Here is a 26,201-nt window from a genome sequence, read left to right as displayed (position 1 = left end):
CAATGAAAGGTAATGTAACTGTAAAAATGAAAATTAAAAAAGGTTTTTAAAAAATGGAGCCCCTGGATGGGTGAGTTAAGCATCTGCCTTTGGGTCGGGGTATGATCTCAGGGTCCTGGGATCAAGCCCACCATCAGGCTCCCTACAGTGGGGAGCCTGCATCTGCCTCTTCCTCTGCGTCTCCCCCTGCTTGTGTGAATGCTCGTGTGCTCTCTCAAACAAGTAAATAAAATCTTAAAAAAAAAAAAAAAAAGATTTAAAAATAGAGTTGATAAAGTAAGAAATTGGTAGAAAAAGGGAAGAAAAAAATAATTAAAATTAAAGACTAGAGGGGATCCCTGGGTGGCTCAGTGGTTTGGCGCCTGCCTTTGGCCCAGGGCGCGATCCTGGAGTCCTGGGATCGAGTCCTTCATTGGGCTCCGAGCACGGAGCCTGCTTCTCCCTCTTCCTGTGTGCCTGTGTCTCTGTCTCTCTCTCTCTATGTCTATCATGAAAAAATAAATAAATACATAAATCTTTAAAATAAAGACTAGAGAATCAGGGGGGCACGAGGGGGAACACCACAAAACCATAAATTCTACATGCTATATTCCCCTGGCACCTGAGTTTTACGGTTCTCAATGTTCAGTAGACCTGGTCTTGACTGGATGTTCTCGCTGATAATCTCGGGGAGGGGACTGCTGCACTACTTCTCAAGCATCTTTGACACCGGTGGAACTGCACTGCCCTTGCCTGAGGGCCAGGCTAACCAGTCTGCTCAGGATTGCTCTAGGTGGCTTTTGTTCCCTGAAGCCTTTCTGTGCTGCTGCTTTAGGCGATGAGAGTGAAAATAGCAGCCTCCCCCCAATCTCCGGCCCCAGAGCCAAAAGCTCAAGGCTCCACTCCTCAGTGCACCCTCAGGGAAAAGCAGTCAATCCCTCCTGTCTCCCTGGGTCTGCTCTCGTGCTTACCCAGCCTGTGACTGGGCCTTTCTAGCTCAGGCATGCGACCCCACTTCAAGTCTCCGAACCCTGCAGCCTCCGGCGGCACACACGCATGTCTCGAGGGGCGAGGAAGGGGGCATCTGCTGGTTCTGCTCCTCGCTGGGCCCCTGCTCAGAGAGCAGTCACGCAGACTGCGCCGCTCTCTGCGGGTTATGGCATCCCCCAGCTGAGAGCCCACTCGTGGGCTTGCTGACTGCAGCCAGCTTCCCTGCTCCAATGCCTAGGAACTCTGCCAGTTGGGCACCCCCAGTCCTCCTGTGAACCCAAGGATCCTGACACCACACTGTCCCACGCAGGATGCTGCCCTGCTTCGCCGCCTGGAACGTCCCTCACCAGAGCAGACTTCTTATAGTACCAACTTTGCACTCGGCTGCTCTATCACTTGCCGGCAGCCAGCTGACAGAGGCTCTTCCCGTGAGGTTTATCTTCCCATATATCCTCTCGGATTAGCTCCTCTTGCGCCTCCTACCTTGTAGAAAAGTGGTCACTCTTCCATTGTAGAGTTGCAGCTATTCTTTTCTTAGATCTCCGGTTGAGTTCACAGTTGGTTCACAAGGACTTAATAGCTAACTAGCTGAATTCCTGGGACCAGATGAAACTAAGGTCTCCTACTCCTCTACCATCTTGGACTCCTCATCTCAGAGAATTCTTAAGGCAGTGAAACTACAGTGTGCTGTGCTGCAATACTGAATACATATCATTATACATCTGTCCCAACCACCAAAAGTGCATCACCAAGAGTGAACCCTAAATTATGGACTTTGGGTGATAATATTTCAATGCAGGGTAATAATACGCTACAGTTGCTCACCAACTGTACATATCACTCTAGTGCAGGATACTGATCATGGGGGAGGTTATGAGGTTAGGGGGTGGGGGGTACAAAGGAATTCTCTGTACTTTCCACTCCATTTTGCTGTGAGCCTAAAACTGCTCTAAAAAATGAGGTTTATTTTTAAAAAAGCAAAAGATCCTGATGTAACTTATTCTCAAATGATTCAGAAAAAAAAAAAAAAAGTATATAATTAGTAACAGAGCACATGGGAAAATGTAAATTAATGAACCTTAATAAAGAATTGGGATCCCTGGGTGGCGCAGCGGTTTGGTGCCTGCCTTTGGCCCAGGGCGCGATCCTGGAGACCTGGGATCGAATCCCACGTCGGGCTCCCGGTGCATGGAACCTGCTTCTCCCTCTGCCTATGTCTCTGCCCCTCTCTCTCTCTCTGTGTGTGACTATCATAAATAAATAAAAATTTGAAAAAAAAGAATATATTAAAATTCATTATTCTTGCAATTTTTTGCAAATTTGAAATTTTTTCAAAATAATTTTAGAAGTTTTTTACACACTTGAACTTTCTAGTAGCTTCCCAGGTCACCCAGAGTAAATGGCCAAGTCCTACAATTAACTGTAAGAACACTCTACTCCAGGTACAGAGGGCCTCTTGTTATTCTTTGACAGCTTTGTTTCTTCTAGGAATTTGCTATTTCCTGTTTTCTTGGTACACTCTTCTACAAAATGTCCACATGGCTCATTCCCTCACATCCTCAGGTTTTTGCTCAAATGTCATCTTCCCAGTGAGATCTTTTCTGATTACACTATTTAAAATGCCAATCTCTACCCCTATACCTTATTGCTTTTTTGTGCATTAAATGTTTGTTTGATTCACCGCTCTATTACACGTACCTGGTTTCTAGGTACTTAATACTTGGAAGAAGAACAAATTGAAAGTATGTTAAACCAAGGTCATTCAAATGTCTAGTTCTCCAGATTAATAGCTACTTATTCACCACTTAAACTTGTAAACTTCACTGTTCAGTGAAGAGGTGTGGATATCAGTAAGATCTAGGAAGCTGAAAAAGGAGGAGGAAGTGTGCAGGTATAGAATGATTATGGGCAATTATTTCTTCTTGACTAAGAAGAAAAGAAATAATTGAGAATATAGGTAAATAGATGAATCACAAAGGAGAAATTTTTTTGTTGTTGTTTTTTTTTTATTTTTTTTTTTATTTTTTTTTTTTTTATTTTTTTTTTGTTGTTGTTTTTAAGAGGTGATCTAAGTTTGCTTAAATGACAACCATAAGGAGTCAGCAAGGGGAGGTAGAAGGTACAAACATCAATAGGATAATTAATAAAAAATGAGAAGAGATGGGATCCATAATACAAACGGAAAATTAGCTTGGATAAGAGGCAGAAAAAAAGAAAACTGATGCACTCTAAATGTTATTAAGTTGGTAAGTGGTGGTAAGAACTGAGGAAGTGCCCATTTAACTCCTCTCTTCGCTATATAATAGAAAATAAGACTGTAGGCTTCCTCTGAAGCCAGCAGAGACCTGAAGCCAGTGGAAAACACTGAAAAAGAGATACTGAAGGAATGCAAGCCAGAGCTGACTAGCAAAAAGGCAAAACATAGTTTAATTCAGCTTTTGGAGCTAAGAAAGTATAATAATACTACCCCATTTTTATCTGTTTGCTCTTCTCATTACCATGAAAGAAAGAAAAATCAAATACAGAATACCAAGATTTCATTTGGCAGTTTACCTATTTCGAGCAGGAGATTTCCCAGCATCCTCTTGAACAGATACAAGTCTTGTTGAAAGAGGAGTATTTGAGGAGTCTGGATGAATCAAACTACAAAGAAAGAAGAAAAATACTGAGATAATTTGGGACAGGAACAAGTAAATCCAATTTCAATGAAGCGCTTTAACATTTAAAAGCTGATTGTTTTCCCCTGCAATAATGAGATTATGGGTCAGTTTTGTTTTCTTCTTTTAATTAAGGTAGAAACTATGGTTTTTATATTAACTACATCAACTGCCAAAAAACTGGTAGTTTATTAAGTATATGATACGCTCTTAAAATAATAACATTGGTTGGATCGGTACTTACAGAGCTCATTCATCCATAATATACACAGAATTGGGAGGATTTGGGGAGGAAGTTCTGAATTCAAGTATTTTATTTTCAGTTCACATAGCCCACTGGAATAGCACTGCAGAGTCAGACTTTGGTTCAAGTACAGGCTCTCCCTTTCTCTCACTAGCTGTATGACCTCAGGTCTATTAGTTAATTCCTCTAAACCTCAGCTTCTACATCTGTTCAAAAGAAGAAAGCTATGCCTACCCAGAGATAATGATAACTAAAAGAAAATGAACATGAAACAATTAGCACAGAACTAAAATTATTCTATCTTTGACATCTCTCAGAAAGCTTTCAAATCTAGTTTATTAGAGGAAATTTGCCAATTATGGACTCACACAAGGCCAGGTACACCTAAAAGGCATTACTAGCTAAAGTAAGAAAGAGGTGAGAATCCCTATACTTTTTTATTGCTCTATTAAATGTAGAATCAATTTTTAAAATTTTTAAAATATACATAATATATAAAGAATCATGATGCCACAAATACCAATGTACCATTAGCAATGACTCTGAAATGCCTGTATTCCCCTACCCAATCCTATTCCACTCTGAGCCCTCAAGGAAACTACTACTGGCAATTTTATATTTATCATTCTCTTCCTTTCCTTTAAGTTTAGCACATCTGTATATGGACAGTGGGTTTATTTTGTGTACTTTTTAACTTCATAAGTAATCACTGTGTGTGTGTGTGTGTGTGTGTATATAACATATGTACACAAACGTGTATATATAGGTATGTAATATACGTACACACACCTTTCTTTTCTGTTCCACATTATGTCCCTGAGAGTCATATATGTAGACTGTAGCTATAATTCATTCTTGACTTCTGTTTAAATTCGTTGGTTACCTATTAATTCGTCACACCTTTAAGGGGTGATCGATAAAGTAACTTATTGGAACGAGGTTAATTAAAACTCTATGCTCTTTGATATGGCCAGATTTAGTATTATTTAGAAGAATATAACTTAGCTAGAAAAAGAAAACAATCAGAAACTGATAAATCTAGGACCGTAATTCAAACACTTCCATGTAACTTGCAAGAGTCAGTAAAATCCTTCACCAGCAGGCAGTATACATATTTAGACCTACAGAAAAACATGATCCTTAGAAGGAAAAAAAATGTTACTTAGGGAAGAAAAAATCTAATTTCATTTACAAACAATATGAATACAAAGTTTATGAGCATTTTCTTTCTCTAAAAAGGCTACCTTAGAAATTATTAATCTCAATCACTTTTGTTGCCTATTCAACAAACATTATCCAGAGCATATATATGCCATACACTCTGTTGCCAGTGGGTAGAACAGTGAACAATAATAATAGAAGTCTCTCTAATCGTAGATCTTACATTCTAATTAGTCAGTATAATCACTATCTGTAAACATTCTGTGATCCTTCTGGAAGCAAGCCAAAGGAAAAGGAGGGGAGGGAACCCGGGGTGGCGCAGCGGTTTAGCGCCTGCCTTTGGCCCAGGGCGCGATCCTGGAGACCCGGGATCGAATCCCACGTTGGGCTCCTGGTGCATGGAGCCTGCTTCTCCCTCTCCCTCTGCCTGTGTCTCTGCCTCTCTCTCTCTCTCTCTCTCTCTCTCTGTGACTATCATAAATAAATAAAAATTTAAAAATAAAAAAAAAAAGGAGGGGAATTCATAGGAAATAATTCAAAGAAGATAAATATTAACTGAAGCCACTCATGGGTCACAAGACTATCTGTATTTCTCAAATATAAATGAAATTGTCTTTAAGTGATATTACCTTTGCCAGGCAAAATCATCCTCTAGAAATATGTTGCGGCTGGCTTTTCTGCTTCCGACAGGTGTTCGAGGTTCACCTGGATCAAGTACAGATACAGAGGATGCGGAATCTGAGAGAGCATTCAAGTCTTCCCCAATGGAATTACTGTCTGTGGAGTGAGCATAACTTAAGGCTATTTTTCTACAGTATGTACAAGCTCGGAGGTCCCCTAGGATGGAAAACAAAACAAGAAAATTAACTTAAAAAATGATAATAGGTTACCTAACAGAACACATTAAATCCTTGGGTTAATAGTTTTTCAAGTAACGGAAAACGTTTTCAAGTCAAGACTACCAAAAACAATGTTTTCAAAATGCAAAACAATTTTACTGGTTCATTTATGTATTTTAAAAACCATTATTATGATAAATTCATCCAGGCATTCAAATTACCTCAAATATTTATTTTTTTTTTTTTAAAGATTTTATTTATGTATTCATGAGAGACCAGAGAGAGAGAGGCAGAGGGAGAAGCAGGCTCCACGCAGGGAGCCCGACGCGGGACTCGATCCCGGGACTCCAGAATCACACCCCAGGCCGAAGGCAGGCGCGAAACCACTGAGCCACCCAGGGATCCCACCTCAAATATTTATTAATGAGTTAAGAAACTAGCACCCAATGATACCAGCAAACTCTGTTTAAGACTGTTTTTTAAAAAAATAAAAGCATTTTTCAAGGTTCTAAAAATGAAATAAGGGACAGTAGGTCTGAGCAAAAAAATTGTTTCAAATAGATAAATAAACCAATACAATGGTTTATTACAACATATTGTCCCTGGGCAGGAAGTAAGGAAGAAAATGTTAGGTCTCCTTTGTGAAGCCTTTGAGTGGCCTCCACAAGGGGGCACCGTCTTAAAAACAAATAGAAAATGGGCTTACAGACAATATGAAATATGTGGGGGAAAATATTAAACTTTTCCTATAGCAAAAGTTGAGTTGACAATGAAATATTCTTCAGAGGACAAACAACAAGGTAATTTAATACTTTCATATGCTGTCTTTTTTTTTTTTTAGAAAAAAATGCAGCCCTGCCCAAACCGAAGTTTTCATCTCTATCCTACTTTATGGTAACTATGTGTAATTCTGTAAGTTTAGTGTACCAAAAAAACCAAAAAGGTCAGATAATTAAACTTTACAAATGTTATTTAACAATTTTACCTTAATTTTTATTTTACAATTAACATTAGAAAACTGATGTAACATGTAACAAAACATTTCTTAAAGGCAACTGTACTCTGATTTTACTGTAATTATAACCAAGTATATAGTAAATGGCATTTTAATTTTTTTTTCTTTTAAAGATTTTATTTATTTGCCACATAGAGCCAGAAAGCACAAGTAAGGGGGGAATGGCAGAGGAAGAGGGAGAAGCAAGCTGCCCACTGAGCAGGAAGGCCAACCTGGGGCTCAATCCTAGGACCCCAGAATCATGATCTGGGCTGAAGACAGACACTTAATTGACTCAGCCACCCCAGCACCCCATTTTTTTTTCATTTTAAGACTACAAGTATGTAGTCCTCAATCTTGTTAAAGTATGCATATATTTTGTTAAATTATGCATATATTTTAAGATTAAGTATCACCTGTTGCATTACTCATTTCCAATGTCAAAAATCAACAGATGAAATATACCAAAACCAAGGAAAAACATAAATATTTCAAACAGGACCAAAAAAAGTGAATCCAGTCTGGAATAAATGAGGGTCAGGACCACCAACAGGCCAAAGTAGAACTGCAGTAAGAAAGTGAAATCACATCCTGCAGCAAGGTCTTTAAGTTGCCACAACAAAGGCTTGGTTAGTTTCTTACTATAAGGAAATCTCCCTTAAGCAGTCAGCTATTAGAATGAAAATGATCAGGACACAGTCAAACCTGAACTTAAAAGTTTTCATTCCATAAAGAACCTTCATCAGCAAGTGCCTGCTAAACACTTGCCTATATTATATGATGGGATACAAAGATTGAGGAGACATAGCTCCACTACCAAAGAACTTGGTCCGCTAAGGTGAAAGACACACATATAATTAAGTTGCATGACAGGGCACCTGTGTGGCTCAGCTGAGTGTCTGCCTTCAGCTCAAGTCGTGATCCCAGGGTCCTGGAATAGGGCCCCACATCGGGCTCCCTGCTCAGTGGGGAATCTGCTTCTCCCTCTCCCTCTGCCCCTGTTCATGTTCTTTCTCTCTCTCTCAAATGAATAAACTAAAAAATCTCTTGAAAAAAAGTTGTATGACAGATGCAAAGGTATTATTGCTACTGCCACCAATACCTGCTTAATATTCATTTGTCCCTTTCTATGTGCCATACATTGTTCTAAGTACTTGACAATTACTCAAGGCTATAATATACAACTGTGTGCAGCAAATATTATCCCATTTGCAATGGTTAATTTTATCTGTCAACTTGGAGACTGGTTGGTTAGTCAAAACTGTGAAGGGTTTTTGATTAACATATAATTAACATAGACAATCTGTTGGCTTTAATTAAGTAGATCACTTTCCATAAAGTGGGTATGCCTCATATCTTAGAATATTTTTGTCAAAATAACAGGTATAATGAGACTAACTGGTTGCTCCTATTACTAGACAAAGTCGAGGGGTAAGGGAGAAAGGATGACTCAGGAATTCAAATTCCCAGCTGTACAAATTACCTGGAAGTTTCTATGTCTTCCCTGAAAGAAATCATCATCCCCTATAGCCACAGAGCTGAAAATCAAACTAAGACTTTCATCCTGTAGGTGGCTAATTACAACACACACTGAATCACTAATCTTGCAGTATGACTGCTGTGAAAATGAGGACGCTGATTAGTAAGGAATGGAATCCTGAAAAGTAGAGGGGACATACGGAAAGATCCTGATGAAGCTGGGGACACTAAACCCCAAAATTCTGCTGAGTCTTCTTTTGCCTTTCTTTGCACCCTGTCAGAGGAGATTAACCCTAATTTGTCTGAGAAATCCAAAATGGCCTGAGTTTGCTACCTTGCAAGACACTGCTTATTCTACTCAGGACCCACTCCCACTACCCTCTTTGTTTCTAGAACTATAACAGGCTGGGACTCAAGTCCCAGCAAGCCCTGAAAGGTAAGATATAGTGTGACCCACGAGAAGGTACACTACATTCCAAAAGAACCACATGATTTTTCCAATGTATATAGACAGAAACCCAGGGAATAGGTATGTAGATATATATCAGAGGTATAGAAGAAGAGTGGAAAGAACATAAAGTAGGACCCAGCTGAATTTATTGATATGAGCCCACTAAGTAGAGATTCTCGATTGAGTAACATAGTTTGAGAGGTAAAAAGGGGCCCTAACAGTCTCATTGGTTGACTGGTTGGCTGAAACATGGACTAAAAGTGGACTATACTGAAAGAAGTTGAAAGGCCAGAGCTGTCCTGGTATACTATGAAGGAAGGGATCCAAAGAATTAGGGAGATTAAATGTTAAGCAAGGTTTTACCAAGTAAGACCTACCCACTCACACCAGGAGGATCTGGAGCATATACCTTTCATGACCATGAGAAATAAATTTGTGAGGGCAGCCCCAGCATCCTTGTAGAGCTTTGTGGTCACTCCTCTCTGTAGGTCAGAAATTACAGTGGGAACTGCTGCCATTGAATTGGGAAACCTAAATGCAATGGAGACCATTAGATCCCAGGGTGGCCGGGGCAAAATGCTGGCATTTAATCATGCCAATGACAAGGTGGGCATGGATACTATAATAGACAGTAGAGTCAAAGCAACAATCAGAATAGTCTGGCTTGTAGTGACCTATGGCACTGATCATGGTATTCCCAGAAGTGAAGTCGATGGGCAGTCTACTAAATTCTTAACTAGATTTGTATAAGAACTCTAGATCAAGTGGACAGGAGTCTAACTTAAATCAAAAACAGTCATGGCCTCTCAATTAATTTTAAGACTTGAGCCATTTACAGACCCAGAATTTCTTGAATGGAGCAGGGAGTCTGGGTCCCCTTGAGGAAGAACCTTGCTACACTGCCAAAAACTTACTATTAATCTTTCTACCAGCCTTCCCCAAAGGGACCTATAGCCTTTTACAGGGTAACTGTGTATTGAGAAAAAGGTAACAGGCAAACCTTTGGGGAATTATTGGACTTTGGTCTAATTCCAGGAGACCCAAAATCTTATTATAATCTATTAGTTAGAACAGGGGCTTATAGAGGTCAGGTGATCAACAGAGTTTTGGCTCAGATCCATTGGATAGTGGGTTCAGTGGTTATTCTGTGGTTACTCCTCAGTTATAAAATATATAATTGGAATCAACATTCTCAGCAAATGTCTGAGTCCCTACATTAGTTCCCTGACCTATGGAGTGAGAGCTATTATGGTAGCTCTGGCCTCCAGAACTGTGAGAAAATAAATTTCTATTGTTCTAAGCAATTCAGCTTGTAGCATTTTGTTATGGCAGCCTGGAGAAACTAACACAACCATATTAACAAGATTTTATCCTCAGGGTAACAGGAGCTCTGAAAGGGTTTTAGGCAGGGGAATACCCCATGGGCTCAAATTAACATTTAACAAAGAATAATGACCAGAGTGTGCAAAAGGAATTAGAGGTAGGAAAAAACTAAGGGTAAAAAATTATTTGAGGGCAACCCAGGTGGCTCAGCGGTTTAGCACTGCCTTCAGCCCAGAGTGTAATCCTGGAGACCTGGGATCGAGTCCCACATCGGGCTCCCTGCATGGAGCCTGCTTCTTCCTCTGCCTGTGTCTCTGCCTCTCCCTCTCTCTCCCTGTGTGTCTCTCATGAATAAATAATAAAATCTTTTTTAAAAAAATTATTTGCAAGGCTATAGCCACAATCTTGATAAAAGATGACTGAGCTCTAAACCCCTAACAGTTTGGCGGGGGAGGGAAGCGGGGGGAGTGAATGAAGCTAAGAGGAAGATTTGCATGGTAACAAAAATAATTTGAGAGATGCAAAAAGCGTCCTCCTTTTGGTAACTTCTGCCCACCTTCCACTCCCAAATCACTGTATAAATCCACACACCATTGTTTAGTGTTTTCTGCTTCAACAAATAATTTAAAATTTCCATATTGATAAATTTATGAAAGAATATGAATAAGATGCAATTTGCTCAAGTACAGTGTCCTATAACTTGGGGATGATCTGCATTTTGTAGAATAAAATTTCTTATAGTGATAATATATTAGTAATCTATCCTAGCCACCTTGTCTAATAAATATTAATGTTCCTGTGGTTTTTCGCTAGCATCTATGATACACTATCTTTTACTCTAGTTATTTATGAACCTCTCCATCTATTTTATTATTCGACTGTAAAGTCCTTTAATGCAAAGCTGCATCTCCCTAGCTTCTGTCCCCGCCATGTCTCACACATGAAACCCAAAATAAAAATTGGCTTAACATCGGTCCTGTATTACAACTATTTTATAGTTATGACCTTTAAAAACTGTAAAACTATCAATAAAATGCATTTACCTGTATAGCCCATAAATTTTCCAGGGATTTCTTGATTACAGCAACGACTACAAAAAATCTGCCCACATAGGCGGCAATGATGTCTGCGTCTGAAGGTTGTAAATTTCTCACTGCAGTCATAGCACTCTTTACATTGGCTGTCTGGCATCCAGTATTGCTTTAGGTCGCTATCCTGTAACAGTAACAATTATGTGAAATTGAAAATATGAAAAGATTCAAGGACGAATGTAATGCTAATCAATATCCTACACAGGATTTTTCTGCAGAAATTGACAAACTATTTTGAGAATTCATATGGCATGGAAAAGGCTAAAATGACCTTTAAGGCAGCCTTAAACAAGAACAAAGTCGAAAGACATATTATTGGCCATTAAGACTTACTCTAAAACTAGAAAATTTGAAAATTCGTTCAGGGATAGAAAAAAATAGAATTCTAGAACAGAAAAGAAAGCCCTGACACACCCTCACACATGTATATGGACTTATGACAAGATTTATAATGCAATCAGTGAAGAATGGTCTTTAAAAAAAAATATGGCACTAGGTGCAATTAAACATGCATGAAGAAAAACTAAAGCTTGGCCCCAAAGCTTCACATGAATAATAAAGTTTCTTGAAAAAACCATGAAAGACTATTTACTGACTCTGGGCTAAATATATACTTCCTAACCAGAAAAGCACTAACTTAAAACAAAAAGCACTAAAAAGAAAAAAAAAAAAACAAAAAAAACAAAAAGCACTAACTATAAAGGGGGGGAAAAACTGGTAAATTAAAATTAAGAATTTATATGTAAAACTACGAGTTCATACCTGGAGGAAGTACTAACTAAACATTCTTTTGAGTCGAGTAGCACTATGCCATTTTTAGTAAGTATAGTACAAGCCCCATATAAGTGTTTAATAAATAATCTTCTAAAGCCCCTAGAGAGTACCTGGCTTTTCCCTTCCATGATTTCTTTGAGGCGTTTTAATACTGTGCTGAGGCTTCGAAGCTGAACAGCTGTACGAGGGTCATGACCTCCAAAGGTAGGTTCTGCTTTCCTTCTTGTGTCTGAGCCACATTTACCAAAAAAAAAAAAAACAAAACCAAACAAAAAGCAACCTGGTTATTCGTTCTAATACCTGTACAAAATAAAATAAGGTATATATGTGATGCACAGTGCCTTTATGTTCTCCCAGCCAGTGACATGGATTGATAGTTAAAACCAGTCTTTATAAAGGTACAAGGCTGTTGCAAGTCCATGTAAAACACTGCTTCACAAGCAAGAGTTATCTAAGAGAAGCACTAAGATCACTGACGGTTTTGAGGCCTCAGACAGACACACTACTTAAATGGCCCCAAAATTCATTAATGATTTATTAGGCTCTTTAGTCCTAAGCCATAACAAATACCTGCTAGAAATTTAGCAGAAGAAAAAGCAATCGCTGAGTTAACCTGGCTCAGTCTCTCCAGTCAAACAGTTCAGTTTAGCCTACAGACCGAGTTCCTAAAGCCTCATGAAGCAGATGATCAGAAAGGACTTTAATAACCATGTCCCCAAAGACTGACAGTGTTCAGAACATACAGGGTGGTAATTTACCCATAAAATTCCCTTCACAAGGTCTAAACTGATGAAAAATGCCAAAGCATTGCTAGAACTCCAATCCTACCCTTTTCTGCCACCTCCTCAACGCTGTATCTCCAAACTGGAAGGGATCACTTACACTTTTTTTTTTTTTTTTTTTACAACTTTTGGTTGGGTGAGACAGAAAGGATTACCAAAAAATAAGAGGTTCTGCTCTAAATCTAAATTGACAAAGAACTTCCCAAGACAACTGAGTAATACAAATAATTATCAAAAGTGCACCTATGTTGAAAAACTTTAAAAACTTTGTATTTCTATAAATAGTAATATGCTAATTTCAGCAGATACCTCATGTGTTATCACTAGAAAACAATGTGTAAGTATTAGAATGACCAAATTTTTCTTGAGTATCACAATATAAAGCAAGTGTCCATAATTTGTAAGTTAAAAAAAAAAAAAAAAGGCAGATGAAGCTGTTAGATTGCAATGGCTGTGCTCCCATGCAGGGACAACAAATAATTATGAAGGCCCTTGAATTTAGCTCCTTAGAAGTAAAAGAATACGAACAGCATCACTCGCTAGAAGAGGAAGAGCAAGGCTATTCCTGGAACCAACAGAATCACAGGTCTCAGAAGAAAGCGAAAGAGTCCTGAGAGAAAATCTGGTCTAGCACTCTGCCCTAAATAACCTTAGGTGCTTCTCTTGTAAAATGGATATTACATAATTAAATGATTTTCCTAAAGTCACAGTGCTAGTAAATTGTGGAATTATAGCCTTTTAGTAGAAAAAGGAACTTGATTGGTCAGTATCAGGCTTCTAAAGCTTAACTGCCTCTAGCAGCTAAGGCTGAAGGAGCAGTGGGGATTGCAGCAAACTAGACATTACAAGCTCCACCTAGTGATATTTAAATTTAAGTTTATCCAAACACTAAGGCAAGGTGTGACAGGCTGTCAGTTTGTAATCCCTAATAGAGTCTAGTCCTTCTCCATAAACAAAGAAATTCTATGCTTAATTCAGCATAGGTCAGGTTCACATGCAAAGGCGTTTACTGAGCTTAAAGGTTAAAGTAGGGATGGTCTCTTCCTTCCAACCATTTGGAGTAAAGGAAGAGCTTCTTTCTCCCTCTCCCTCCCTTCCCACCTTCTAATTCTTCCTTCCAACTGGCTGTTGTAACCCAGGCTGAGGCTCATTGCCCTAGGAAACAGGCAGAGGTGATGTAGCCAGCTCTGCTCCAGTCCTCAGGAGGTTCTGAACCAAGTCTCGGCTATTAGATACCCTTCTGCCAACACCCATTACCTGTGCCTGCCTACTTTTCACTCGAGGATCTCTCTCATGGGGAAGAATGGCCAGACAAGACAGGTCTGGAGTTCAGGGACACCTGACTTCCAATGCTGCACCTCTTTCTCTATTATGCCACCTCTCACTGCCTTTCTTCTATCACCTTGAGCAGGGCAAACCACTGTGCTGAGTTTAATACTCTAATAGAAATAAAACATAAAACAACTCACTTTGCCTTGTCTCTCAATTCAGGTACTGATCCCCGCCCTATACTCATCAGAAGAACATGAAAATGAAGGAGATGACTATAGTACACCAGGACAGAGAACAAACAGGCAAGAGCTCAGCTTATCCAGCCACAATGACAGTCTATACCCCAACAAGGACAGACGGCCAAGAGCAAGTGGCAGCCCACTAACGGAGTTGAGAGTTCCGCAGCCAGAGGCATGCACACCACATGACACTAGCCATCCCAAGAACAGATGCAGAATTCATTCACAAAGTTTTAACTAACCTGTGTTCTCCTGGGGATGTGGCAAACTGTTCTCTTCTGAAACCCAAGCAAGTAATTATCAAAAAACAGTCAAGAGATCTGTGCTTGGCCTAAATTAAAATTTAATAAAATGCTTAAGAATTTTTTTTTTTTTAGGTACCAACGAATTCTTTCACTACCAAGGTAACAGTTTCATTAATTCTGAAGAGCACCTGACTATTCCAAACAGCAGAAAAGTAAAGTTAATAAACAACCTGGGAAACACTGTGACTGGAAAAAATCTAACACGAGAGAGAAATGAAACAAGAAATACTGTCTCACCTAATACGGCTGACGATCGTCGCTGGAGTTCCTCATTAAGCTGCTTTTTATAAGGTGTAGGTGACCTCACAGACTGTGTTCTTGAAGGGAGCTGAGGGCTGGTCCAACTTCCACTTAGACACTGCTGCTCTCCCTGGCCCCCTTCTGCTCGCTCTGTAGCAATGGAAAGCTTGGCATTATTTGAAAAAAGTAAGACTCAAAGTATAGCAAAGAGAAGGAATAGATGAAATTCTTCAGAAAATAATGTATATATGTATTTACTCGTGTAATTAAAAATTACATTAAAAAAAAAAAAAGAAATCCAAAGAAAATGGCACAATTATAGGCCGGTATTACATCCTTGGTATATGTGATCCTCAGTTTTTTTACTTTTCATTAGAAATATCTTGAGCATATTAAAGGAAATAGATTGCAAGCTTTACATGACTGCAGAGATTTTTTTTTTATCTGTTTTGTTTTTGAGATAGATCCCATGCACTATTAAAACCATGTAATAGTGGGTAGTAGTATGTGCTCAATGAACATTTGGTGAATAAAAAGATTACTTTCTAATAATGACTAAACATAATGTGGCTCTAATGTGACTAAATATAATGTGTTCAATGAGATCATAGAACAGAAAAATGAATTTAGGTAGAAACTGAAAAAGTATAAATAAAACACGTACTTTAATAACAGTGTGTCAAAGATAGTTCATTAATTATAGTAAGTATACTACAGTAATGTAAGCTGATAATAATAGGGAAAACTGGGCATAGGAGTATATGAGAACTCTCTTCTATCTTCCCAATTTTTCTGTAAATCTAAAAGTAAACAATAAGATTTTTTAAAAAGTCATCATCTTAAAAATGGACTAATAGGAGATTTTACACGGCTTTAAATATGACTACTACTAAAAGTCAGTTACTACTATTAAAATTTCTCCTGAATAACCCTCAAATTCCTTACAACAAGAGGGATTATTTTCTAATGCATGTCAAATAATACAGCCCAAATAAAAAGTAAATATACAGGCCATATTTCTTTTTAAATTTTTTCCAGGTAAAAAATGTATTACTTAAAAAGAGCTCACTTAAAAAGTACCTTTCCACTTCCAGTTATGGAATGAACAAGTCATGGGGATGAAAGGCACAACACAGGCAACATAGTCAGTGGTACTGTAATAGTGCTGCATGGTGGCAGATGGGAGCTACCCCTGTGGGGAACACAGCATAATGGAAAGACTTGTCCAATCACTATGCTGTACACCCGAAACTAAAGTAACACTGTGTCAGCTATACTTCAATGAAAAAAAGGAAAATAAGATTCCAATTAAAAAATATTCTGTAAAATAATTGGTGTGTTCTCCACAAAAATGCCAGTCTCACAAAAGACAAAGAATGAGAGACTAAAGATGGATGAAAACTAAATGTAATATGTGACCTTGGACTGGATCCTGGAAGGGAAGTTTTCTTTTGAGGACAAGCATTTGTTTGGAACACAGACTGTTGATTAAATAAAAGTACTGCATTGGGATCCCTGGGTGGTGCAGCGGTTTAGCACCTGCCTTTGGCCCAGGGCGCGATCCTGGAGACCCGGGATCGAATCCTACGTCGGGCTCCCGGTGCATGGAGCCTGCTTCTCCCTCTGCCTGTGTCTCTGTCTCTCTCTCTCTCTCTCTCTCTCTCTGTGTGACTATCATAAATAAATAAATAAATAAAATTGAAAAAAAAAAAAAGTACTGCATTGATATTAAATTTCCTGAAATAAATAAACAGTATCTTTAAGCTAAAAGCATCTTTTCTCTTGGTATTACTACATTTACACCTTAATCTAATGGGTTTAAGTCAACAGGCATGCTGACAGTTTCAATTTTGGAAAAATAAGAACATTTCCTCCCATATGCTGATTCTTCTAGTTTTATGGGTTTAATTAAAATCTTTTGGCCATTGGGGGATCCCTGGGTGGCTCAGCGGTTTAGCGCCACCTTTTCGGCTCAGATCTTCCACATGATCCTGGAAACCAGGGGTGGAGTCCCCTGTCGCGCTCCCAGCATGGAGCCTGCTTCTCCCTCTGCCTGTGTCTCTGCGTCTCTGCGTCTCTGCCTCTCTGCCTCTCTCTCTCTCTCTCTCTCTCTCTCTCATGAATAAGTAAATCTTTAAAAAAAAAAAAAACTTTTGGCTATTAACCCCTACAAGAACAAAGTCCATTCTGTGAACTTAAGAGAGTTGAAACATTAAGGAAGGGGGGCTGGGAGAGGAAAAAATGCTAACCTCAAAGAGATGCCTCTTTTTAACATTAGTTTTCAATTCAGATCTTCAGTTACCAATAATTAGTAAGATTACAGGGAAAATTCTAGCTTTCTCCTCTTGAGCAGTAAACCCCAGTAGCCCATGACCAAAGCTGTCTCCTTGTTGACAGTCCACATTCTTGCCAAGACACAGCCTGAAAGCTGAACAAGGGAATTTCAGAGACTCACACCTGCAGGTTCTCTGACCCCGTCTGAGAACACGGCCTACCTTTGTTAAGGCCTACCTTTGTTAAACCGAAAGAGGTTGACGAAAGAACTATACGCTGACTTGAAAGGAGGTTCGTCCTGGTCAGGAGTCAAAGGTTTGAAGTGTGTGAGGTGAGAAGGACTAGTAGGAGACCGCGGCAGATCATTAGCAGTGTCCAATGTTGGGGAAGTCTTATCATCTGTGGCCATCTCATGAGTCTAAAAAACAAAAAACGGGGGGGTCCTACGTGAGCTCAAAGGTTGATTCCAAACAGCATCCCTAAATGTCTGGAAAATCTGACTCTGAAAATTCAGACCTCCGAAAACCAAAGAGTGAATCGATCTGATTTAGCACACATCGCAAACTGAGGATTAAAAACATTGCAGTCTAGATCGTAAGGGTCTCAATCGCCTGAAACTATGATCACACAGCTAATCTAACTCTCACCATTGCGATTCAATCTACAGAAAATATCTAGATCATTAACAGTTTGGAGGCACAGTATAAATGTGAGCAGGAAAAAAAAAAAAAGCATTTTGACATAACATATCTTTTTCCTTTTAAGATTCGTTTTGGAAAGACAGCTACTCAATAGCTCTTTAAAATTATAGGGAAGGGACGTCTGGATGGCTCAGCGGTTGAGTGCCTGCCCTTGGCCCAAGGCCTGATCCAGGGATCCTGGGATCAAGTCCCTCATCGGGCTCCCTGCAGGGAGCCTGCTTCTCCTTCTGCCTATGTCTCCGCCTTCTCTCTGAGTCTCTCATGAATAAATAAAATCTTAAAAATAAATAAAAGTAAAGTATTAGGAGAAAACTGGTTTTATATATGCATGTTAATTCCTCAAAATTTTTTGAACTTATTTCTATTTTTTTCTTTTACACAAAATGTAAGGCAGGGGCACCTGGGCAGCTCAGTCAGTTGTGTCCAACTCTTCTTGATTAAATGGTCTCAGGGTTGTGAGATCAAGTCCCGTGTGGGGCTCCACACTGAACGTGGAACCTGCTTGGGATTCTCTCTCCCTCCCTCTGCCCTACTCAAGCTCTTTCTCTCCCCTTACCCCCCAAAACTAAAACATAACAGGGCCTGGGTGGCTCAGTCAGTTAAGCGTCTGACTCTTGATTTCAGCTCGGGTCATGATCTCAGGGTCATGAGATAAGACCAGGAGCCCAGCATCTGGGCTCAAGCTCAGCAGGGAGTCTGCTTGAGATTCTCTCTAAAATAAATAAATCTTTTTAAAAAATTTTTTAAAAACAAAAAAAGGTAAAACATAAATATTTCCAAGGAAAGAAAAGTCATCCCTTAATGACACTTCTGTATAAACTCGAGCTATGTCTTATCACGTCAAGGACTAAATCAACAAGCTGTTCCTATCATCTCTTCTTCTAAGCACATGAACCAGGCTTTTCTCCTTTTAAGAGTAAACTCACAAAGACATTAAAATGAAGATCTTAAAGGGTTTTTTTCTAAATACCTAAAATTCCTCACCAGAGGGAGGTTACAGGAAAATACCAGTATCTGTTTCCTGCCATATTAAGATCTCAAATAAATGAGAACCATAAACCACGCATAACTAGTCATCACAGTGCTATAGTTTGTCATCTAATTTACATGTTACAAAGGGGACATCATATTCGCAAAATGTTTTTTACTTTCAAAATCATATCTACAAAAAAAAACCAAAACAAAACAAAATCATATCTACCACCCCGTTTTACTTTTACAAAAATCCTGGAGGTCACACAGAGCTAGACTTATTAATACATTTTACCTTTGAGCCAACCAATGTACACAGAACCTAAAACAATAGTCTGGAGGGTCACACATTCAGTGGTAGAACTGTAATTAGACCCCAAAGTTTCATCCTGAAATTCCTCTTTAGATCAAACTGATTTTTGTAGCTCTTCATAGACTTCCAATTCTAGCCTATCTGAATTCTAACTACTCAAGACACAGCCTGATTAATAATTGATTAATTAAACACAGCAGAAATGAAACCATGGACCTGAACATGATTTGGCAATAATGTTTATTGGTTGGAGGAGGGGGAGGAAAGGAGGAAGAAAAAGAGGAAGGAGTGTTGAGGAAGAGCAGAGAGGGAAGGAAGTAAGGAAGGGGTTGGAGGGGAAGGAGGAGGAAAGGGGGAGAGGGAGGGGAAGGAGGAGGAAAGGGGGAGAGGGAGGGGAAGGAGGAAGAAAGGGGGAAAGGGAGGGGAAGGAGGAGGAAAGGGGGAGAGGGAGGGGAAGGAGGAGGAAAGGGGGAGAGGGAGGGAGAGAGAGATGGAGATCTCTAATATCACCCTGTATGGGGGAGAGTAGTCAACAATCCATATTCCAGCATAAAGGATTTTGAAGCAAGCTGCTGACTAAGTGTAGACTCACAAGGGGGTGGGAGGGGAGGAAAAAAAGGGGAAGAAAAAAAAAAAAGAGCACTAATAAAAAAGGATTATGTGCTTACAATAACCCTCAGGCCTGGGAAAACAGTCTACATTTTACTTTGACACAAGTAACATCAGAAGCAGAGTTAGCAATGTGCATAAAGAACCTCAGCATAACTTCTTGGGGTCACCCACAAACAAAACCAATTAATAAGCTTTAGAGATGTACTAAAAATTACCATGACAACACTCAGCAAGTGTAATCTCTGAAACATAAATGTAGTCACAGAGTTCACCTTAAAAATTCCATACTGACACTGGGGTCTTGAAAAAACTGCTTTACAACTCTCATTCTCTGGCAGCTTAATAACTATCTGTGATGTACACCAGGACTCTTTGCTAGCTGATAAGCAATTAATTAGAAATAGGAACCTACTCTCCCACATGCCAGTTCCTTTGCCTCTTTTCATTTGGTGGCCACTGGTATATACGGACCCATCACATACTATCTCCTTGATTGAGCCAACATGAAGGCTAATCAGGTGTTAAGCAGAGAAAATAAGCCTGATCTAGCCAATTTCAAAACATAGCAGATGAAAAAAAAAAAAAAAAACAAAAACCATCAACTGAATCATTTCTGAATACGGTTTTTAAAACTACTTAAAAACATATCCAAAACAATGCAGGTCAGCTGAAGACCAGAAATGTCAGTTTCCATCAACAAAGATTTTTTTTGTTCGATTTTTCATCAACATGCCAACAGATACACTAAAGCAAGACCACGCGTGATCCGTATTACTCCTCCCAGAAAGAGGAAAAAGGAGAGCACAGAGGGGAAGAAAAAGGGAATGTAGTCTTGCTCCACAGAAGAGACTTAACCTGCCCCAATCTGAGTCAGAAACCCAAACCCGGGCAGCGGTTTGATGCCGCCTTAGGCCGGGGGCGTGACCCCGGGGTCCCAAGTTCGAGTCCCGCGTGGGGCTCCCTGCAGGGAGCCTGCTTCTCCCTCGGCCTGTGTCTCTGCCCCTCTTTCTCCCTCTCTGTGTCTCTCCTGAATAAATAAATATTTTTTTAAAAAACCCAACCAAAACAGAGAACAATCAATAACAAAAAAACAAAAAAACAAAAACAAAAACAAAAAACAAGGTCATTTTTTAATCCTGACGGAGTTGAGGGTTTTGAAGCAGCCGGAAAGCAGATTTAAGTAAGTGAGGAATAAGAGGGCGCAGTACCCCGAGGCCAACTACCCCTACCCTCAGTAGGGCCCTTATTTTAAGGCCGAGGACGGGCTGATCCCATGCGTGCTGATTTAACACGGAGAGGCCCGCACGCTTCGGATAAACATAAACAACCCGCTTCATACGGAATCACACACTTGCCACAGCTCTTGGCCCTCCTGAAACTAACAACCCCCGTGTGGGATAGGAGGCTCTCGATCCCCCTAAGGACACCATCGCATCCCACCCTCCCCTCTTCCTCGGGCACGTCCCCAACACGGGAAAGAATACCCAGTGGGAAACCAAGCCTCCTCCTCAGCCGCAGGGAGAAACAGAAGGACGTCGAGGGGCAGAAGCGGGGCAGAAGCGGTCCATCCTCTAAGGAGGCGGGGGCTCCTCTGCAAAGCCCACTGCCGGCGTCGTGCTCTGCAAGCAGCTCGGGAACTTTCCTCTCCGTCCACGGAGGCACCGCGGACGCACAGACCACGAGCTGAGCCATCAGAGTGGGGACCACCTGGCCCGGGCACCCCCCTAACCAGCTCGGGGACACGGGACGGAGCGGGGGGGGCTCGGGAACTTCAAGCGTCTCCACGGAAACCTCTTGCAACACAGCAGCCGCCCCCCGCGCCCTTCCCCGCCCGCCGGGCCAGGGGCAGCTGGCAGCCGGGGGTCCGAGGGGCCGGGGGGCGGGGGGCGGCTGCCCGCGGGCACAGGGTCTGCTCCGGCCTCCCCTCCGCCCCGGCCCCGGCCCCGGCGCCCCCCACGCCGGCCGGCCCTCTGCCCCGCTCCCCACGCCAGCCGGCCGCGCGCCAGGCCGCCTCCCTTACCTGCGCCTCCCGCCCCGGCCCCGCCGGCCGCCCGCCTCCCCAGCCGCCGCTTCACCGGCTCAGGCGCAGGACGGCGGCCCCGGAGCGCACGGGGGGGGTCCTCGGGCCGCCGGCGGTTGCGGCAGGAAGCGAAGCCACTTACACGGTGGATGCGGCTTCTCGCTTCCCGCGGAGGCCCCGCCCCCTGTTGCTCCTTCGCTCCAATCGGCAACTCTCCCGGGCGCCGGCTCCGCCCCCTCCTTCCCGGCCGCGCCTCGTTCGGATCAGACGGCCAGGCCAGAGGAGTCGAGCTCAAATAGAGTCGTCAGGGCCCGCCGGGCGGATTAGGCCGCCTCGGCCTTCCCCGAGGACGCCAGGGCGACTGCGCGCGTGAGCATCACGCGTGCGGGGTCACCGGGCGCGGGCTGGCCGGGCCCCTGCGGTTACCGTAAGTGTCCGAAGATGTGGGCCCCGTGGGATGTTACCGCGCTCCGCGCTCCGCGGGACTGACGCCTCCCATCACTGGCCGTGGGACCTTACACAAATGACTACGTTTTTCAAGCTCCTGCCCTCTTAACTGTAAATTGGGGCTGAGAACACCCACTTCACGGGGGTTTTTTTTCTTTTTTTTTTTTTTTTTTTTTAGGATAAAGTCAAATGTTGCGTGGAGAGCGTTTGGCACAGTGCCTGACCCCCAGTAAGTGACGAAGCGAGCTCTGTAGCTCTTTTCATTCGGGCTTCGCGCTGCACCAAGACTGGGTGCAAAGAAGTCTAGCCAGGCCCGCGTGGCTCGGGGTGGCCAGCGGTAGTGCGCCCCCGGGGCCTGCCGGGAGCCTTGTGCGCGTAGCTGGAGAACACCTGCCCCAACCCGCGGCCCCCGATCGTGGGGCTGGGCCGGGGCGGTCCGAAAGGAAACCCATAGTGACAGACTGTTTAAATTAAATGCTTCAGGTCCTGTCCTCAAGAGTTTTGGCAAATCCCCACCCAGCTTTCCTGGAGCTGGCCTCCTCGAAGGCTGAAGGCTCCTACGCGTGCAAGGAAAGCCGGATCACCCTCCTCGGCAATCATCCCGAGAGCCGCCAGCCTCCCCTTCCATTCCTCTACTACCACCGGCCCCCATCACACCCCTCCCCCCGCCGCAGCACCTGGACTATCATGCTCCGCAGAGAATCTCATCTACCTGAGTGAGAAAGCCAGGGTTCTTGGGTGTGCCCCCCGCCCCCCCCCAGCAACCGCTTCGTTGCAGCGCACATTTATGGTTCTTACGGAGTCTTCTCATTGTGGTGATGCTGTGTGGCAATCTATTGTAATAGATCACTGTGCCTAGTATGTACTTTGCTTACACTGCTCTGTTAGGTATTAGTTGCATTTGTACTCAAAATAGCTTTTCCTTTCTTAATATCGATTCCTGTTATCCAGTTGATTAAACAAGGAGGCCATGGAGACTGAGAGAGCTCTGATGCCTTGGTAGCCCATGGAAGCAAACCCAAACTTAAGCCTGGAATGAATGCCTCGAGGTTATGAATTTGAGACCTAAGGATAACCAATCACCAAAAAACCACCCAGGCTTTTTCAAGTAGGGCAACTGCCTAAGCTGTCGTCAAGCAAATAATTGCTTGCTTTGCTTTTGCCTCTTCTCTATAAAAGTCTTTCTCCTAGCTCCTGTCATTGTAGTGCTTCCAATCATGTCACATTTGGCAATGCCCAATCCCTGCTCAAATAAACTCTTAAAAATTGCAATATGCCTCAGTTCATTTTTTAACAGTATCAGTACAGATTCGTGATTTTTTTACACTATAATTCATTACTGTGCCTCTTTTTGACAGTCAAGTTTTCCCTGATTAGCCCAGTGAGATCCCCTTCAAGCAGAGCTCCTGTACCTTTGACATGCCTTCCTCACTTTTTGAGCACTTCCTTCCTTTCTTATCCAATAATATATACCAGACTCACCTTGAACCATCTTTGCTCCAGGTCTATAATTAGTCAGTTCTGTAAGGATCCCTGATTGCCTTTAGTAGAGAACACAAAGATGTTTTTAAAAATCATGAAATTCAGTTCTGCCTAGGAAGTAATGAAATCGGCACACACTGCATGTGAAAACATAAATAGGTATATCCCTCCTAGAAAGTGATTTGATGGATCTAACAAACACCTTAAAAATGTTTATACCTCTTGATTCAATTCAATTGCAATTCTAGCAATTATGCCTAAGGAACTAATTCAAGTGCAAAGTAGAATGTAGTGAAATATGTTTTTCACAGTTATTTAAAACAGTAATAAATAAATAAAAAGGAAACAAATATCTAACGAACACAAACAACATGAAAGTAATACAGTCAAATGGACAATTACGCAGTCTTTAAAAATTATACAAAGACTTTATAGAGCAATATTCGTCATTTCATGGTCAGTCTTCTTGCAAGAATTTTGTTCTGTTCCCCCCTCCCACTAATTTTTTTTTTTTTAAGATCTTATTTATTTACTCATGAGAGACAGAGAGAGAGACACAGGCAGAGGAAGAAGCAAGCAGGCTCCATGCAGGGAGCCCAATGTGGGACTCCATCCTGGGACTCCATCCTGGGACTTCAGGATTACACCCTGAGTCAAAGGCAGATGCTCAACTGCTGAGCCACCCAGGCATTCCCCCCCACAACCCTCTCATTCAAACTTCAATCCCCTATAGTATGACTTCTTTCAGAATCATCCTAATAGAATTATTCTTCTCAAGCTGCATTTGTGTGAGGTCCTCTGACTTGCCAACATTATTTTCAGACTTTGTCTTCCTTGCCTTCTCTGCAGTAACCCCTCCATTTTGGAAACTTTCTCTTTGGTTCCCATCAGTCTGCGCTGATTTTTCTACTACCTCCCAGACAATCCTTACCATTCTCTTTTTAGGACTAGTTTTCCTCTACCTGGCTGTTAAAGATGTTAAGTATTCCATGGAGTTCTCACTGAGGAAGACTTTTCTTCTAGCTTATGACCTCATAAATTCCATGGCTTCCACTATTATACATGCTTATATTAGTTTGTTAGGGCTGCTATAACAAATGCCACTGACTGGATGGCCTAAACCACAGAAATTTATTTGTCACAATTCTGGAGGCATAGGCTGGGAAGTCTAAGACCAAGGTGACTTCAGGGTAACTACCTTCTGAGGCCTCTGTCCTCAGTTTGCAAATAAATGGCCATGCTCTTGCAGCCTCTTCACATATGCATCCCTCTGTGCACACACATCCTGTGTGTCTAAATTTCCTCCTCTGATAAAGACACCAATCAGATTGGATTAGGGCCCATGAATATGACTTCATTTAATCTTAATTACCTCTTTAAAGGTCCCGTCTCCAAACACAGTCACATTCGGAGGTATGGCAGGGTTAGAGCTGCAACATATGAATTCGGGGAAAAGAAGGACACACAATTTAGCCCATAACAATGCTAAAGATTCTCCAATTTCTCTCTTTAGCTCAGACACCCCTCCTGAACTGCAGATACATGTGGCTAACTGCCTCCTTAACATCTCTATCTTGCTGTCCCACAGGCATCTCAAATTTAACAAACCTTACACTTAACTCATTATCTTGGCCATCAAACCTGTGACTCCCTCTATAGCCCTTCTTTGTGGAAGGGCACCCAGTCACCCAAACCTGAAGCCCAGAAATCACCTGCACTGTTCTTTCTCCCATAATCTTCACAGCCAATAAATTCCAACAAAGTGAAATTCCACAAGGTAGAGTAACTGTTCATTCTACTTCATTTCTTTAGATCAACAAACTGAAAACACAAATGCCTTAATGTATTTATGAGAATCCCCTATTATCTAGATGAGCATCTTATAACCAAATAATGACAGAAATTTTATAGCCCATGTTTCTATTTATGTTTACAATGGTAAATAGTATCAACTAATATTAAAATATTCAGATTTTCTATTGTCCAAATGAAAAACAAATAATGTCAAGGCATACAATATCAACCAAATGAAGAAAGATGGTGTGCTAAATGAATCCTCCTGTGACACCCAGAATAGCCAAGCTAAATTCAAAAGAACAAGAATATAGGGGATCCCTGGGTGGCTCAGCAGTTTAGCGCCTGCCTTTGGCCCAGGGCATGATCCTGGAGTCCCGGGATCGAGTCCCACGTCGTGCTCCCGGCATGAAGCCTGCTTCTCTGTCTGCCTGTGTCTCTGCCTCTCTCTCTCTCTCTATCATGAATAAATAAATAAAATCTTTAAAAAAAAAAGAACAAGAATATAAGCAATGAACTCCATAGTCACATTTAAATCCATAACAACTTCAGCCAAATAGTATTTGTTATATCTAGTTAATGTTGTTAATGGGTGATGTATTATTTTATACTTTTGTTTCTCGTCATTTTGTCTATAAAATTTTGTTATTTTTTTAGTTGTATAAGAGCTAATAGCATAAGGAGCATGTATCTAGTTTTATGCATACATGTATACGCATATTATAAGTCAATTCTAGGGATCTACAAAAAAATATTTTCAACGTAA

At 41.4% G+C, this 26,201-nt stretch overlaps 1 protein-coding gene and 1 long non-coding RNA gene across 6 annotated transcripts in view; one reads left to right on the top strand and one right to left on the bottom strand.

The window, feature by feature from the left end:
* The window catches only part of PIKFYVE (phosphoinositide kinase, FYVE-type zinc finger containing), an 83,275-nt gene extending 61,301 nt beyond the window's left edge, over window positions 1–21,974 (bottom strand). For 3 of the 5 annotated variants that reach the window (XM_025441487.3, XM_035710976.2, XM_035710977.2), the window contains exons 1-8: window positions 21,713–21,852; window positions 17,332–17,512; window positions 14,818–14,970; window positions 14,518–14,553; window positions 12,093–12,211; window positions 11,161–11,332; window positions 5,661–5,868; window positions 3,523–3,612 (exon numbers count right to left, since the gene is read on the bottom strand). In XM_025441487.3, coding sequence (XP_025297272.3) covers window positions 3,523–3,612; window positions 5,661–5,868; window positions 11,161–11,332; window positions 12,093–12,211; window positions 14,518–14,553; window positions 14,818–14,970; window positions 17,332–17,503 — 950 coding nt within the window. In that variant the 5' untranslated portion in view covers window positions 17,504–17,512; window positions 21,713–21,852. The other 2 variants (XM_025441486.3, XM_035710975.2) reach the window with 2 other exon arrangements.
* LOC112656290 (uncharacterized) lies at window positions 21,850–23,431 on the top strand. The gene is made up of 3 exons (XR_007408797.1): window positions 21,850–22,139; window positions 22,338–22,388; window positions 22,643–23,431. It is a non-coding gene; the product is annotated as an uncharacterized LOC112656290 (long non-coding RNA).
* The last annotated feature ends 2,770 nt before the right edge of the window (window positions 23,432–26,201 follow it).

This window comes from Canis lupus, chromosome 37, assembly GCF_003254725.2.
Source record: "Canis lupus dingo isolate Sandy chromosome 37, ASM325472v2, whole genome shotgun sequence".
Taxonomy (NCBI): domain Eukaryota; kingdom Metazoa; phylum Chordata; class Mammalia; order Carnivora; family Canidae; genus Canis; species Canis lupus.
Note: the sequence above shows the minus strand (reverse complement) of the source record. Positions and strands in the feature narration are given on the sequence as shown.